This window comes from Tachypleus tridentatus, chromosome 8, assembly GCF_004210375.1.
Source record: "Tachypleus tridentatus isolate NWPU-2018 chromosome 8, ASM421037v1, whole genome shotgun sequence".
NCBI classification, from domain to species: Eukaryota; Metazoa; Arthropoda; class Merostomata; order Xiphosura; family Limulidae; genus Tachypleus; species Tachypleus tridentatus.
In genome coordinates this window covers 138,007,166-138,025,795 of record NC_134832.1, presented here as the reverse complement: position 1 = coordinate 138,025,795, position 18,630 = coordinate 138,007,166, and the positions used below count along the sequence as shown (strand labels likewise).

General features: G+C 34.0%; 1 protein-coding gene across 1 annotated transcript in view; it reads right to left on the bottom strand.

The window, feature by feature from the left end:
- Nucleotides 1–713: 713 nt before the first annotated feature.
- LOC143224027 (solute carrier family 35 member F3-like) overlaps nt 714–18,630 on the bottom strand; it is a 33,746-nt gene continuing 15,829 nt past the window's right edge. Inside the window, exons 5-11 of the mRNA XM_076452489.1 lie at nt 18,294–18,351; nt 7,334–7,713; nt 5,973–6,190; nt 5,291–5,419; nt 2,551–2,740; nt 1,645–1,734; nt 714–1,522 (exon numbers count right to left, since the gene is read on the bottom strand). Coding sequence (XP_076308604.1) covers nt 1,287–1,522; nt 1,645–1,734; nt 2,551–2,740; nt 5,291–5,419; nt 5,973–6,190; nt 7,334–7,713; nt 18,294–18,351 — 1,301 coding nt within the window. The 3' untranslated portion in view covers nt 714–1,286. The remainder of the gene's footprint in view (nt 1,523–1,644; nt 1,735–2,550; nt 2,741–5,290; nt 5,420–5,972; nt 6,191–7,333; nt 7,714–18,293; nt 18,352–18,630) is intronic.

Genomic DNA, 18,630 nt, shown 5'->3' with positions numbered 1-18,630 from the left:
GATATACAGTTTCCCTGTAGTATTCGTTTCTTTATTAAATTGGAAATACGTTTTAGTTGCATAACAAGATAAGCGTTGGCATTAAAATCCTAAATAGCCTTAGCATAATTGTACACTGCCTTTGTACGTTATTGACCATTGATGCAATAGAACTCGCCAGTATAGATCAACCACTGTTACGCTTAACAGATTGGAATTAGCTTTCTATTCTTTTTTTCTCACCCAGATAAAGTATGAACCTCAACAAGATAAAGTATGAACCTCAACAAGATAAAGTATGAACCTCACCCAGATAAAGTATGAACCTCAACAAGATAAAGTATGAACCTCAACAAGATAAAGTATGAACCTCATCCAGATAAAGTATGAACCTCACCCAGATAAAGTATGAGCCTCACCCAGATAAGGTATGAACCTCACCCAGATAAAGTATGAACCTCACCCAGATAAAGTATGAGCCTCACCCAGATAAGGTATGAACCTCACCCAGATAAAGTATGAACCTCACCCAGATAAAGTATGAACCTCACCCAGATAAAGTATGAACCTCACCCAGATAAAGTATGAGCCTCACCCAGATAAGGTATGAACCTCACCCAGATAAAGTATGAACCTCACCCAGATAAAGTATGAACCTCAACAAGATAAAGTATGAACCTCACCCAGATAAAGTATGAGCCTCACCCAGATAAGGTATGAACCTCACCCAGATAAAGTATGAACCTCACCCAGATAAAGTATGAGCCTCACCCAGATAAAGTATGAACCTCAACAAGATAAAGTATGAACCTCACCCAGATAAAGTATAAAGTGAAATTCTTGTACCTTTAAAATAGAATCTGTACAAATACTTCCTGTTCTCATGTGGTGAAACGAAAAAGGTAATCAGAGAAGAAACTGTATCCTCTGCTCTTTCTCTTTGTGCTTTCCTTACAAAATTAGTTGAGCAAAGTGGAAAGTCATCCTGAAACGAAACCTTATTTCTTTTCGTGGAAAGAAAAAACAGCTTTGAAATTACAAGTAGTAAAACGTTCTCCATTCCGTTTCTTTGAAAAGTTTATCAAAGTCAAATCATCAGTAACTTTATCTAGCAGGTAAAGTGATCAATCGAAAGAGTTTGATGATCGCAATATTTGAGAGAAAGGCAGTTAAAGTCAGTGACAGACAGGCTGTTACTTAGTTGTTAAATGGTTACTTTGAAATTTATGCAACAATACACTTTGATAAACATTGTCACGCCTGTACCTCTTACATTTTTTAAAATAGATTTTCATGTTAAATAAAATTTATTTCACGTGTCCACTGAGAGTCCTCAGGCGTGACCTTTGACCTTTAGACTGCTCCACCTCTAGCTGTTTTTCGGGTTCTTTCCTGTAGGTTCTCTTTCGTGCCAATAATATCTTATTGAGGTATTCGGGCCAGTTGCTGGGTGACAGTACTAGCAGGAAGCCGATATCAATGAGGATAACTCCTACCAGTTTCATACCTCTGAATACCACTCCATACACCCGGATATCAATAACTAAAATAAAAAAAAGAAGAAATAACACATTTGGAAGTACACGAGTTTCACTATAGCAAACAGCAGCTTTTAATAAGTTTAGTTATCCACAGATCTTTTTACTTGTTATTATGAAAACTGACCTGCTGAAACCGGAACTGCCAAGATTAGACCAAGGGTTAAAAATACATCGTACGTCCATAAGACTCCAAAGTTGGTTAAAAGATTGGCCACTGAAAAAAAAAATTCAGACTAAATTGGTACAATGATGTTAACCGTTTTTTTAAATTGAAACTACAGTAAAACATTCAGCCGGGCAGAATTTTCGTTAAGCGAACTCAGAAGTGTTTGAAAATAAAAGCAAGATATTTTTAAGAGTTGTTTGTACAGCTACTCTGTCTCAGATATCACGTGGCACGTGCTACAATATCCATAAGTATCTATATACCTTGACTTTTCATTTAAAAGTAACGTGAAGTGAGATACGAAGACTCTCAGTTAAAATCAAATGTACTTGCAGATCTTTTCTGTTAAACATTAGTAATTTAATATCTAATTACATCATGTGTTACAGTACAGCATGAAAACAAACTCCGACTCTTGTTTCGTGGTTGTTTGAGATATATTTTCAATACTCAATATTATTTTCCCAAACAAAACAAAACAAAATTGCCTGATTCCAGATAACAAATATTTCAAATAAAAAATCACAATACTTCCAGCTCACCAGAAGTGTGAAATTATATGTATCCATATAAAAGGATCAAAACTTATGAAAATACGAGAAGAGCCATTAAAAACAAAATAAAATTTCGCTATGCTGAAGTTACATATAAAAATAATGATCCATAGAATATATATTTACTAAGAATTACGCAACATCACCCGGTAAAAGCCAAAGGATTTTAAATCGAATGATCGTTTGAACACTATATAAAATTAATGAAATACCTTTTAACGAGATTATTCTAAGACCTTCCTAAGAGAAAAAGTAATTTTAATGCTAATAAACCTTGACATTAAGTAACACAATAAATTACGAAACTTACCCAATGATAGGGATGCAGCGCCACCTAGTAAAGGCCATGGAAGTTGATTCCAAAATATGGTTTCAACATGAGTGAAATATAAGCCGACAAAAAGAGGCCATATCAGAAAAGCGTCTAATAAACCAATAAGAGTGAAAAACAGAGAAAGCTGACCAAAGGTCACCTCGCCTATGAACTTCTTGAAAAATACCTACAAATTAAAATATAGTTTATGTTACGTAGACACTGCAAAAGCAACGTACAATTACTAATTATTCTAGTAGAGCATGTTCTGGTGACTAAATTTTATAATGTCCCTTCAAGAAGAGCTAATTATACTAGTGAAACCAACGCAGAACTTCTGTTATAAATTTGCGTAAAATTACTCAGTGTCATCCGACAAAATATCAAATTACTTGATCATTTGAACAATTAATTGTAGCTAGTTTGAGACGAAAATAAACAATTTGAAAATGAAATTATATAATAATATATATAATATCTGTTGAAACACGTCATACTTTGAACTTTAATATATATAATATCTGAACACCTACCATAATAATATATATAATATCCGTTGAAACACGTCATACTTTGAACACCTACCATAATAATATATATAATATCTGTTGAAACACGTCATACTTTGAACACCTACCAAATGAAATGTACTGTGACTGAAACACTTAAAACATGCTAAGACTTATCATGCGCGGGTTCGAATCCCCCTCACACCAAACATGCTCACCCTTTCAACCGTGAGGGTGTTATAATGTTTCGGTCAATCCCACTATTCGTAAGTAAAAGAGTAGCCCAAGAGTTGGCGGTGGGTGGTGATAACTAGCTGCCTTCCCTCTAGTCTTACACTGCTAAATTAGGGACGGCGAGCGCAGATGGCCCTCGAGTAGCTTTGCGTGAAATACTGAAACAAACAAAAACTTATCACGATTTCAACATCAACGTACTACAGAGTAGTTTCAAATGTGAAAAAAATGTGTCTCTATAAGAACGTTCAGAGATTTTTGAGTAAAAGTTCACGGGTACTTTTTTATAAGGAACTTAGGAGTGCGGAATCCACTTCTGTGTACCAAACTTAACCAAACAAAACAAAATGGCCACCAGAACACGGAAGGAGAGCTAATTTTGCATACTACTGTCATAGAAAAACGTTTTAAGCTCTGATATGCCCGTATTTTTGGAATATTGAATCCAAATTGCACGTTTCTTACAACCTAGAGCAATGTTTTACCTTACCTTCAAGCTGAATCCTAACAAAATGGCCACCAAGAAGAAGGCGCCGTATTAGTACATCAAAACAGTAATACCATCTAATTCGTTAAGAGGTATTTTGTTACACCTTTTATAATCAAGTTTTCTTTAAAATGCACTTATATAGAATCTAGAACTTTTTTCATTAAGTTAAATGAACTAAGATACCATAAGATAATGTTATGTAACTGCATCTTTATTACGGCTTAATGATTAAAGGTATAGTAAAGTACTCACCAGATAGCCCAATGTGACTTTTCTATACGAAAAACACACACACATATCATAAAGTATCTCTTATTAAATTAACATTATTATTTTGAAATAATAACTTGGAGCTTTATTTTTTCCGTCAATTCATTTTGTTGTATTTTGAAGGTCAAAACGTTGCCATAAGATTTAATAAATGAGAAATTTGATTTGATTCCTTAAAATCATTGGGACAAGAATGTTTAAATGATTTTTAAACATTGTAACTTATGTTTCGTCCTGTTTTCTGGTGGATATTTTGTTTATCCATTTCTTTAAAACGTTAAACTCGACAGATAAAGTTTGAAAACTAACACAAATGGATTCAAATCCCCCCCCCAAAAAAAATCCTTCGGAAAAACTATATGCTAGCTTCTATTAAAAAATATCTAAGTGCATTAGATGTTCTGAAAATCGAGCTAGCACGCTATCGGCTGTTGGTTAACGTGCCTGAACTGTGAATTCAGAAGTTCAATGTTTGAAACCCGTTACGACACAAAAAAAATCGCTCGCACTTTGAGGACATGGGTGCGTTATAAAAGTGAAGGTCAAATCCCACCATTCGGTCAGACATAGTAGCTGAAGAGTTGCTGGTGAGAGCTGTTGAGTCGATTCCTTTCCGACAATGTATCAGTCCAATTTAAACTGCAAACGGCTCTGTGTATACAAAAACACGTGAAGCTTCGCACGAAAATTTTAAAATACAGAAAACGACTACTATTGTGATACACAATATTCTAGAAGGTGGTGTCGTTTTACCAACGCCCACATTATGCGAGGATTTAACGTTTGTACCAGCGCACTTTATCGAAATAAAGTAACCTTCAATATTTATTAGAATAAAGTTTAATGAGAGTTTCTGAAGGAAAACTGTTAAAGAAAATGAATGCTCGAAACTCTATTGTAACTCTATTGTAACGCCATTTCTAAAGTGAGCGGAGTAAGTCCAGGAAATATTAACTATTCAGAACATATCAATGATCATTATCGAACATGATATCCTCATATATTCCTGTGTATATTTTTCCCAGTATCTTTATGATCATATTCCTCATTTAATACGAACGTGTAGATCCTATCATTAGCACTAACGAGACATAATGGTTCCGCTACACACACACACATATATATTTATAATCATGTCTTCCTTAATCCCTCTAAGTCTTGCTGACTAAATAATTTTGAGATTTAATATCAATTAGAAATTGTTAAAATGATCAAATCATAGTGCTTTACTAACCTTATATACTGCAGAGCCAACAGCTGATGCTGATGCTAGAATAACGCCCCCTAGTGTTATAGTTCTGGAAGTTCCATCCATGTAAGCCAAGAGTGAAATACCTGTATTGCACAAGATCACAGCCACTATCTAAGAAAAACAAATATACATGAACTGGTGATATATTTCCAAAGAAAACAAGAAGGTAAAAAAACTTTCAGTTACAATGATATGTTTACACATTAAACAGTTAGAAGTGTAAAGCTGTATTTTATACCTCCTCAACTGGTGTGTATTAATCTCCTCAGGTGCGTATTAGCCAGTGCAACAACAATCAGTTTCAACTTCACGTTAAACACCTAAGTAGCACTGCTATAATAAAAATTAGTATGGACACGGAATTCGGTTAGTGAAAATCGAAAAGATGGTAAGTTGATGAATATACTAACCCTAAAGATGGAAAGTTGATGAATATACTAACACTAAAGATGATAAGTTGATGAATATATTAACCTTAAAGATGGTAAGTTGATGAATATACTAACACTAAAGATGGTAAGTTAATGAACATACTAACTCTAAAGATGATAAGTTGGTGAATATAAACCTTAAAGATGGTAAGTTGATGAATATACTAACACTAAATGTGGCAAGTTGATGAATATACTAACCTTAAAGATGGTAAGTTGATTAATATACTAACCCTAATTCCAATAAATTGTTCATGAAGCACAACCCAAGATAGCAAATACACAAAAGAGACGGTTGAAGAATACAAAGCAACTACGACAGTTGTGTCAAGGATTCTTAATGAATGGATAAACATGTAGTTTGAGATGACCCACAGCAGACAGAAGAGTCCGCAGCGGCCAAGGAACTGGACAACGGTAAAACCTTTCTCTCGAAACCCTTCGACACACTCTGTAAAAAAAAAAAGAAGTGAAAACGCATTAATACTTGTAGCTGACTATAAATGTACAGCCCCTGAAATAGAAAACAAAAGATAGTGATAAAGTGTCATTGATTCTAAGTACGCAGGCTTTGAAATAGAAAACATAAAATAATGACATGATACGCTATAGTTGGTTGTAAAAATATAGTCTTTGAAATTATGGTAACAATTTAACAAATAGTTTGGCAGCCACGCGCACTTAATTTTCTTAAAAGTGGAGGATGATTGACAACCGTAAATTCGAAAATTTTTGGTGTGATTTGTTTGAATTTCGCGCAAAGCTATCTGCGCTAGTCGTCGTCCAAAATTTAGCAGTGTGAGACTAGATGGAAAGCAAGTAGTCACCAACATCCACCACCAATTTTGGGCGACTCTTTAGTAACCAATATTTGAATTAACTGTAACATTATAACGCCCCACGGCTGAAATGGTGAGCATGTTTGGTATGATGGGGATTCGAACCCGAGACCCTCAGATTACGAGTCAAGTGCCTTAACCACCTGGCCATGTTGGGCTTAATAAGAAGAGGAAAGTGAAGAACGTGGGAAGTCATTTTGTTAAATATGTTTGAAGTGGAATGGCACTTACCCCTTCTTCCATCCTGGTTAGGTTAATATATTGACAGTAATATAGCTTTAGTTGGGTTTGGATACAACCCTCCAACACAGCTGTGAAAAAGAAATAATGTAAATGTATTTGGCATAGTCAGGTTTTACAGTCGTTGGGGGAGGAGGGGGGAAGAGAGGAGATGTTCAGGGAAGCCAATAAATTAAAAAGTTGAAGTTGATCTAAATTTTTATTTAAATTGTCATTAAATCAAATCAAGTGTAAAAGACGTTTTATTGAATGACACAAGACGTAGTATGGGAAGAAACCCAAAAAATAATATGTGATCAATATTCATGCATTTTCAGGGGGCCAGGTCCCCTGAGGTCTCCTTTGACTGCCTTTTCTGATTTGTGGTTACTTTCCGATATTATGAAAGTAAGTGAGCTAAAGAACTTTATTACGTACAAACTGCTATTGTTTTCAGCTTCGACATAAATATCATAAACACGTAGTTAATGGTTTAGCTTACTTTAGCACTTTGCTGCAAGCAGTTGGTGGCGTACGTGAGCAAAGCCTCGCTCCCATATAAATCGGGAAGAAGAAAGCATTCCAAATTGCACAAAACCAGGTAGTAAATAAGGGCGCATCGTAGGAGGATGACGTCATCGTAGATGTATGTGCAATAGCAGAACTGTCCTTTTCGTTACCAGCTGGACTTGATGAATTAGGCACCAACACTCTGACGTAGACGTTATTTATATAGGTGGAATTGAGCAAATGAGCGACGCTCACCCAACAAGAGGCCAATACGACCATCAGGAACATTCCAATACTGATTAGCTGTGTTTGTTCCTTCACACAATGTTGTTTGGCTTCGTCATTTTGGGACTCGTTTTCAATGTCTTCGGATCGTCTATTCAAAAGAAAAGCATTATGACCATGACTGCAGAGAATGGACAAAATTTAACATATTGTCTTTGTTATTAGGGATCAAAACTACACAATGAGTTCTCTGCCCACCACGGGTATCGAAACCCGGATTAGAGCGTTATAAGTCCGTACAAATACCACTGTGTCATTGGGAGAGGCATACTGTGAGTAACACAACAGAGTAACAACGAGAACGAAAATGAAGACACTAAGTTAAATAATCGAGTTGAAGCTTATACAAGTTTTTTTCAGAATATCCCAAATTTCTAAATAACTTAGAAGTAATTCTTAGTAATAAAGATATGTTAAATAAAGGATTAGGATGTGCTTGTAACTTATCGAGTTTAAATATGAAGAACTGATAACAGATATAAAAACTAACTTGGATAACTGTAAACTTTGAGAACTGTAAAAACGTAATTAGAACTGAATGTCAAAAACTTGTAGACAATTTTAACCCGATCGTAACTAAATAAAATACTGATACGAAGGTCATAAAATCGTTAAGAGAAACATATTATTAATTGTTAAACAGATAAAAGAAGACAATTGTAATACTTAATAAATGTGACTATATTAAAGGAGCTGAAAGTCTATTAGAGGAGGGTACTTAGGAAAAACTTAAGCATAACCGTAGAAGTAAGTATTATGAATCAGTAAAAAACGAATGATAAAAACTATTTAACTTTAAGTGGTTTAGAGAACAAAGGTAAATCCAGCTAGTTTTATTTCTACAATATGTTATGCACTTCCAAAGATACATAAAATGAATAAAAATTATAGGCCAATAGCGTCGTCATATCAAATGGCTAAAAAATATTCGTTTTGAGAAATAAAAATAAATATATAGTTTAAAAAATACCCAGAATTTGTAGGTAAAATTTTAAATATAGAACTAATTAAAAACGAGTTGTTTGTATCTTTGACATAATATCGTTGTTTACGAAAGCTCCCGTAGAAGGTGCTATTAAGTTTTTTTGAGAATAAAGTATGTTTCATTGATATTTGAAATTTCGTGGAAAGCAACACGAGGGCTATCTGAGCTAGCCGTCCCTAATTTAGAAGTGTAAGACTAGAGGGAAGGCAGCTAGTCATCACCACCTTTAGGCTAATATTTACCAACGAATAGAAGATTAATCGTAACTTATAACGCCCCCACGGCTGAAAGGGCGAGCATCATTGTTGCGACGGGGATTCGAACCCGCGACCCTTAGATTAGGAATCGAACGCCTTAACCCACTTGGTCATGCCGGGCTGGCATGAATAAAATAAAAAAATAAAACTCCAGCAGTTGAAGTTATACTTAATTTAAGAAAGAACTGTGTGAAAGATTCATTTTTAAAAATAAACAATTATGTTTAGAGTCAAATTAAAGGATTAGTTATAGGATCGCCACTTTCGCTGTTGTTGTATGACTTGTATAAGGTTGTATTTTAAACCATAGTCATAAATAATGCAAAATATAAACCTGATATTCGGATTAAAATATGTAGATAACACTTTCTTGTTGTGGAGATATGGTAATAAAGCATTGAGTTTGCCTGCTATCTGAATACTATAGAAACATCTATACAATTTACTTATGAAATTGAGAAAAATAATAGCTTGCCTTTCTTAGATGTAATAGTAAAAAGGAATTTACCAAGTAATCTAGATATAATACATATTTTTCGAAAACCTTTCTTATGGTGCAGTTAAACAAAACAAAATTTCTTATCTATAGTTAGATAAATTAATGAGTCAGTATGATTACCAGTAAGTAGGGTTAAAGATAATTTGAATATGATGAGTAAGTATAAGGCCAGTAACTAGGGTTAAGAATAATATGAATATGATTAGTAAGTATGATTGCCAGTAACTAGGGTTAAGGATAATTTGAATATGATGAGTAAGTATGATTGCCAGTAACTAGGGTTAAGGATAATATGAATATGATGAGTAAGTACGATTGCCAGTAACTAGGGTTAAGAATAATATGAATATGATGAGTAAGTATGATTGCCAGTAACTAGGGTTAAGGATAATATGAATATGATGAGTAAGTATGATTGCCAGTAACTAGGGTTAAAGATAATTTGAATATTCTCATATCACGTACAGTGACGTCACCTGGTTATTTTAACTAAGACTAAAAATTTATTAATTAAAATAGGAATCACTAATGTAAACTGCAAGAATAACTAAAAACTAATGTTGCTTTCACTGAAATGAGCTTTCTAGATAACTTTCTTTACATTTGTTTCAACAAATATGTGATTTGGTTAAAATATTCATCGACCTGTATTAAGATTACTTTTCGATTGTTCAGGTCCTCAATAAGCAACATAAAAAAAAACTTTCAGATATTATACAACATTGGATTTATCGTAACTTGATCTACATTTCGAGTGTATCCTAAAACCATCGATCATGGGTCACACTCAACACTCTTATCATCATCTGTAACTATACTCGATTTTCTACAGCTGGAAACATTCCAGTCGCTTTAATAGTTAGATGAGTTTAAGACGTGGTTTCGGTTTTGTTTTTAGTATAATATTTGCTTATGTTTTTTTTATATATATATATTAAAAAAGAACAGAAACAATCTATGTTACTTTTAACAATGGTGTCCGACTAAAAGCGTTCCAAAACGTTTACAAGCTTAAGATAGTGTGATGTGAAATCTATAATACGAACTATGGAAAAGTCTAGATACTGGAAGAATAAGTAGTAATACAAATTTGGAAAATTATAGAATAACGTATTCATACTGCGATTTTTTGATGAACAGTGAAAATCATTTTAAAATACCTCTCAGTGGCACGGCGGCATGTCTGCGGATTGCTACAGCGCTATAAACCGGGTTTCGATACTCGTGATGGGCAGAGCAGATAGTCCCTTGTGTAGCTTTTGCTTAATTACAAACAAACATTTTGAAGTAATATATTAATTTTTTTCGCGAAACAAATTACAGCTTTATTACTACACTAAATAAATCCCTAAATTGTTTGGAATAAATTCTTAGCTAGCAGTTAAGAATAAAGATGAAACATCGATATAAGAGAGAGGGCTCAACTGACGAAAAAAATGTATTTTATTCTTTGTGAGTAAGACTGTTTGTAATTAAGCACAAAACTACACAGTGGGCTATCTATGCTCTGCCCACCACGAGTATTGAAACTCTATTTCTAGTGTTTGAAGTCCGCGGATATACTGCTGTGCTAATGGGAGGTATTATAAGCAAGAAAGTGAGAAATGTATATTTCATTAGCTATGTTCCCCTGACGAAGAATAGTCAACTATTAGAGAAAGCTTGAGTGTTAATTTAGCTAATAAATATAGAGGAAGGGTTTCATAGATTAATTTACCTTAATCTCTCCTCAAAGAATTTCAAGTTCCGCGAGTATTGAGAATTCCCTCTTGTTTAATCAAATATATATACTGTGTTTGTTTTTTGTTTTGTGTTTGAATTTCGCGCAAAGCTGCACAGGGGCTATCTGCGCTAGCCGTCCCTAATTTAGCAAGGTAAGACTAGAAGGAAGGCCACTAGTCATCATCATCCACCGCTAACTCTTGGGCTACTTTTTTTTTACTAACGAATAGTGGGATTGATCGTAACATTATAACGCCCCCACGGCTGAAAGGGCGAACATATTTGGGGTGATGGGGATTCAAACCCGCGAAAGAGTCGAACGCCTTAACCCATCTGGCCATGCCGGGCCGTTACCGATACTGACGGCCAGTTTGAGTTTTAGCTTCGTTCCAAATACAGAGATTTCTCTGATAAAAATAGGGCCCGCCATAGCCTGGTGGTTAGGGCACTCGACTCGTAACCTGAGGATCGCGAGTTCGAATCCCCATCACACCAAACATGTTCGCCCTTTCAGTCTTGGGGGCATTATAATATTACGGTCAATCACTCTATTCGTTGGTAAAAAAAGTAGCCCAAGAGTTGGCGGTGGATAATAATGATTAGCTGCCTTCCTTCTAGTCTTACACAGTTGAATTAGGAACAACTAGCGTAGGTAGCTCTCGTGTAGCTGCTTGGCACGAATTCCAAAACAAACAAACTGATCAAACTTATTGTTATTTATACAAACAAAAACACTACATATTTCAATTAAATTTATTATTGCATTTCAAAAGTAGTTGTACTGCGCAAAAACAAATCTTAACCTTCATTTGTCTGTCATATTGCGCATTTGTAATGACGTGTCAACATAAATAAATGAAATACATTGTGAGTACCTACCACTAAACAAGTGGATATGTAACCACTTAAATTTCTCTTTGTTACTCCCAGTTTACTCAAATATATTAACTCTCTCCAGAGCTTAAATTCCTTTGTGTGTCTCGCGACTAGTTATAACTTTCTCACTGCCTTTTAGCAACACTGTAATTGTTTGTTTTGTTTTTTGGAATTTCGCACAAAGCTACTCGAGGGCTATCTGTGCAAGCCGTCCCTAATTTAGCAGTGTAAGACTAGAGGGAAGGCAGCTAGTCATCACCACCCACCGCCAACTCTTGGGCTACTCTTTTACCAACGAATAGTGGGATTGACCGTCACATTATACGCCCCCACGGCTGGGAGGGCAAGCATGTTTAGCGCGACGCGGGCGCGAACCCGCGACCCTCAGATTACGAGTCGCATCGCCTTACGCGCTTGGCCATGCCAGGCCAGCAACACTGTAAAACAGGTCGTATCAGAGGACTGAACTTAACTAACAAACTTATAATTTACCTAAGTATTGTACTATAGAGGTCAAAATAAGTTTTGTTTACTTCCGTTATTACTTTATTAAAGACCGAGTGTGTTCTAATGATTAGTGTGCTCGGTCTGTGAATCATAGGATTAATGGTTCACGGCACGTTGCTGTAAAAATATTCTTCGCAATTTGGCGCCTTGGGAGCGCTATAAAAATGACGTTTAAATCACATACTTCTGTCAGTCAACAATAGCCCAAGACTTGGCAGGTGATACTACTAATTAGGCACCTCTCCTTAAGTCTATTACATAAACCTTGAGTAAGATCGCGAGAGCCCCAAAGTGACACAGCGGAATGTCTACGGACTTATAAAGCTAGAAACCGGGGTTTCGATGCCCGTGGTGGGCAGAGCACAGATTGTGTAACTTTATGCTTAACTACAAACTGTTTATTACAAAGATAGCACAGTAAACATCCTCTGTGCAATATAAACTTGTTAATAGACTATGTATATTCTCCCTGAGAATTTTCACGTTACTGAGGAAAGGCTTAGGGTTTTATATTTTGAACGTTCGTGATGAAATAGCTTAATGCAATATTTAAAACACGCGTGAAACTTAACTTCAATATTTCTAATGTCTGAGAAAATCATGGAAAACAAAACAGAACTTCGGTAAAAGTACATGTTATAACTTATTCTAGAATTATTCCAAGTATTTCTTAGTGTATAGATTAATCACAGAATAAATGTTTTTCTTTTTTTTTAAACAAAACTCGATTATTTATTATGTTACATTAATTTGTAATTACGAAAGTATGAGAAGAGTACATTACAGTGAGGGCATTTTAACCTCTCTCAGGTTTTATGCTTTTTTTCATATTCTTCACCTGAACATGCTCAGAATCATGATTCCTCTTCCTGTATTTGTGACAACACTCAACAGAGGTCACTTTTGTAGGCATTCATGCCACTTGTAAGAGCTGAATTTTAATATAAACAAACCAAAACGTACTTTAATCAAACACCGATTGTCTATTTTTGGAATGGCATATTTGTAATGCCCAGTATTCCTTGTTTCGAAATTAATTATTTATTAATGTTATATATTAATGACTATTTCGCTTTGTTATTTTTGTCCTATTTTTCAAAGGGAAGATATTTATCTAAGGCATTTTACAGCAAAATACGAGTTGCTGTTTTATTTAACTTCACCTTCCTGTTAGAATACTCCTTACATTAATATATTTTTCCAGCTCACTTAATCTGTATTGTAATATTTATTCATCTGATTTTTCCTTCCTTCCCTGATGGATTTTTTTCTTCTTATTAATCGTTTTCAGGACTTTATAAATGTTTCTCTGATTCATTTTATCTTACGACATTTTTATTTATCACTACAAGGTTATTGAACCTTTAACTGTTAGTAAGAATATAACTGGTCGATATTCGTTACTAACGTCACTTCAGTTAGCAACTAGCTGATTAATAACACTGTTAAAGCAACCTTCCATCACGTAACACTCCAGAAATAGAATTACATATTTCTGACCCAAAAAACCTGTACTTTTTAGTGTTGTATACAAGTAATGATTGTTTGTTTGTTTGTTTTGGAATTTCGCACAAAGCTACTCGAGGGCTATCTGTGCTAGCCGTCCCTAATTTAGCAGTGTAAGACTAGAGGGAAGGCAGCTAGTCATCACCACCCACCGCCAACTCTTGGGCTACTCTTTTACCAACGAATAGTGGGATTGACCGTCACATTATACGCCCCCACGGCTGGGAGGGCGAGCATGTTTAGCGCGACGCGGGCGCGAACCCGCGACTCTCGGATTACGAGTCGCACGCCTTACGCGCTTGGCCACGCCAGGCCCTACAAGTAATGAAAACGAAAATTTTCATCTACGACACGACTTCGCGTTGGATTATTGTATTGGTTGTTATCCTTTTTCTTACTTCTGGGTTACGTGTATAATTGAGCACTACCTATTGGTATTTCATATTAGAGTAATTCCATCTGGAAGATTTTATTTGGTTGTTTGTTTTAGCACCAAACTGCACACTGAACTTTACGTGCTAGGCCAACTACAAGGCTCGAAACATGAATTTTGAACAGACTAGAAGTGGTTGATTCCTCCTTTGGTCTGTTATATAACAACTTTAATGATGACTTTAAACTATCAGTAAAGTTTAAAACTTTAAACTGTCAGTATCATAATATTGTTCAAGGTGTTCTTAAGTCATCCTTACTTGTTTATTCTAGTATTCTCCAGCCCATCCTCAAACTATTCTGTATTTTGGTATTGTTTAGGCTTGTTCCTAAACCTATCTTTTCGGTAGTCTTGCGCTTGTCAAACCGTTTTTAAATCATCCTGTCAGTAATGTAGCGCCATTCAAACTGCGTTAACTTATCCTGTCAGTATTTTAATATTGTTCAAACTGTTATTAAGCTTATCCAATCAGTATTTTAATATTGTTTAAACTGTTATTAAATTATCCTGTCAGTATTTTAATATTGTTCAAACTGTTATTAAGTTATCCTGTCAGTATTTTAATATTGTTCAAACTGTTAATAAGCTATCCAATCAGTATTTTAATATTGTTTAAACTGTTATTAAGCTATCCTGTCAGTATTTTAATATTGTTCAAACTGTTATTAAGCTATTCTGTCAGTATTTTAATATTGTTCAAATTGTTATTAAATTATCCTGTCAGTATTTTAATATTGTTCAAACTGTTATTAAGCTATCCTGTCAGTATTTTAATATTGTTCAAACTGTTATTAAGCTATCCTGTCAGTACTTTTAATATTTTAAATATTGTTCAAACTGTTATTAAGCTATTCTGTCAGTCAGTATTTTAATACATTCAAACTTTCAGCTGGTTAAGTTATCCTGTCAGTATTTTAATATTGTTCAAACTGTTATTGCATTATCCTACTGGTATTTTAATATTGTTCAAACTGTTATTAAGCTATCCTGTCAGTATTTTAATATTGTTCAAACTGTTATTGCTATCCAATCAGTATTTTAATATTGTTCAAACTGTTATTAAGCTATCCTGTCAGTATTTTAATATTGTTCAAACTGTTATTAAGCTATCCTGTCAGTATTTTAATATTGTTCAAACTGTTATCAAGCTATTCTGTCAGTATTTTAATATTGTTCAAACTGTTATTAAATTATCCTGTCAGTATTTTAATATTGTTCAAACTGTTATTAAGCTATCCTGTCAGTACTTTTAATATTGTTCAGATTGTTCTTCAGTGATCCATTCAATATTCAAATATTATTCAAGCTACTTAAAAAAAATCCGCCAGTGAAATGAGTAGCTTTCATCTACCAATTTATGGAAGCTTTGTTTCGTTTACCTTTATTCTCAAACTAAGTGCTAAGTTTACCGTATTGAAAACTCAGAGCAGTAGGGTTGTAGTGTAGGCTCAAACTGCTTAGAGCTTCAAGAAAGAAAAAAAAAATCTGAGGAGCTTTTAACTACTTGAAAAAAAATGATATTCAGAAAATTACACAGAGACATATTTAAATACTTTAAATACTTTAAATTAAATGCTTTAAATACTTTAAAATTAAATACTTTAAATACTTTAAATTAAATACTTTAAATACTTTAAAATTAAATACTTTGAATACTTTAAAATTAAATACTTTAAATACTTTAAATTAAATACTTTAAATACTTTTAAATTAAATACTTTAAATACTTTAAAATTAAATACTTTGAATATTCTTTAAAATTAAATACTTCATATACTTTAAAACTTAAATACTTTAAATAATTTAAATTAAATACTCATCATATAATTTTAAAATTAAATACTTTTAAAATTAAGAACACAAACTAACTAAATATGATTAATAGTGATTTCTTATCCAGAGAGTAATACAAAACTACATGTTATTCTTACCTGTGTTAAAGTCGTCAGTGTATACAACGTCAGACAAAAAACATTATAAGGGTAACCAACATACAATGTAGGGTATCAAATACTTCGTCGTCTATATAACACTAAAATGAAACTAGTGTCATTACGAACAGTGAAAATTCCATACTGCCAACAACTGGTTTGTAGTCGTATTGTTATAGCCTTATGGTAACACAAGCGACTCACATATTCACTGTTGCTATGGTACGCTCTAGTTACTGATAGCGAGTGCACTGTTTCATGTTCTATTATAATGGGACTGATAAAAAAAGCAAAATTAGGTATTTTAATATTATTATAATATTCTTAATAATTTCTGGGTTTAAAAGGGATTTCATATAAATCGCACTATTAATTATGTATTGCAAGCAAAAAGTAAAGAAAAGGATCTATTGAATTCCCGTACGAACTGTTACTTAGATTTGTTGTTATGTCGTTATGTTATGTTAGCCTGTATTTGGTTTCCTTGTTTTCATATTATATAGTTTCTGATTGGTTTCGTTGCATGTCAGGTAAAATAGGTAATCCGTTGTTGATTTCATTGCTGTCCGTTTTAAACCATGTCCGGCATGGCCAGGTGGTTAAGGCACTCGACCGTAATATGAAGGGCGCGGGTTCGAATCTCCGGCACCCCAAACATGCTAGTCCTTTGATCCGTGGGGTGTTATATTGTAACAGTCAATCCCACTATTCGTTGGTAAAAGAGTAGCCCAAGAGTTGGCGATGGGTAGTGATGGCTAGCTGCTTTCCCTCTAGTCTTACACTGAAAATTAGGTACGGCTGACGTAGATAGCTCTCGTGTAGCTTTGAGCGAAATTCAAAAAACAAACAAACAAACCGTTTTAAATTATTAGTCTTTGACTGGTTTCGTTATCAATTTAACAAATAATTATTTGACAGTAGTAAAAGAAACAAAATATGTTTGAAGTAAGCTTTATACATACAAATAGTTGTTCCTGATCTTGATACTGTTACGTTTTGTTTTTCTTATCTCTTCAACCTTCACGGGGTGGTTAGTACGCTCCACTCGCAAGTTGCAATTCTTAGGATCGAATTCTAGGATCGAACTCGCTTTCCACTTAAGTCGCATGGGTGTTATAATGTGACTGCTAATCCCATTATTTGTCGGTAAAAGAGTTAGTGGTGTCGCTATTTGCTTTTCTTCTAGTCTATCTTTCTTAGTGGTTCTCGAGTTGCATGCCCAAAATTTGAGCAAATGAACAATATACCAGTAAAGTTTTCGCCATATATCTGATTTTTTGTCAATATACTCCAAATTCAAATAATAGTGTTGGAAGTATGCTTATATTTGCATATTCAAAGTGCAACCTATTTAGTATTTTTTTCTCTCTTATTTACAAAGTGACGAGTGGCCTGTCGCGCCATCAGGTGACCGTAAAATATACTAAACCGAAGTCTAATTCGATTTCTATCCTTTTCACTGGTAAAGAGCATCTCTGGAAAATTACTGATGAAATATCAAGTATGTTTCTAAATCATTAAGAAAATATACAGTTTTGATAATTATTTATTCGTAACTATAATTATATTATTTATGAGTATCATGAATAGCATACAAAATAAACAATTCGGCACAGGATGCCTTTAATTAATTAGTAATTGTATTCATCACTAGTAATCTCTATTTTTATGTATAAATTTCCGGCAGCGGTTTGACAGGCTTTATGCTAAGCTTGACGATGCTACAAAGAGCCCCTTGGCACAGCATCTTTGCCTCCCAGTAGCTTAGCAGTAATTCTGAAGGCTTATAATGCCTATTGTGTAGCTTTGTTTTTAACTAAAGACGACGTAAAACGTTTACAGCTAAATGTGAATTTCGTCTTAAAGGAATTGTAAATAAGCTTAATACTTAACACGGTCGATAACTGAAGAGTTATTGTATAAACACAGGAACCAAATTCACCGCTGATGGTTATTCCTGAGAGTATTTATTTGACAACACTGACCTGCTTAAACTCGAAATAACTAACTTATGTTTACAATCAAGGCCTTCTTCAAAACGTACTGAAAAAAAGTTGCTAACTTAATAATAAATCAGAAATATTAAATCATTAATTAAAATTAAATTTGTTATCCTTTTGAAACAATATTCGAAGTAAAAACGTTTCAGAGAACTGCAGTGTTCTAATTAACTTATTAAAAGGTAAAATTGTAACCAAGAAGTTTTAATTAAATTATTAAAACGTAACAACGTTTAAAAGAACTGTAATCTGAGTATTGTGATTAATTTATCGAAAGGTAAAATGTTTCAGAAAATTACATTAAGAAATAATAGTTCTCCGT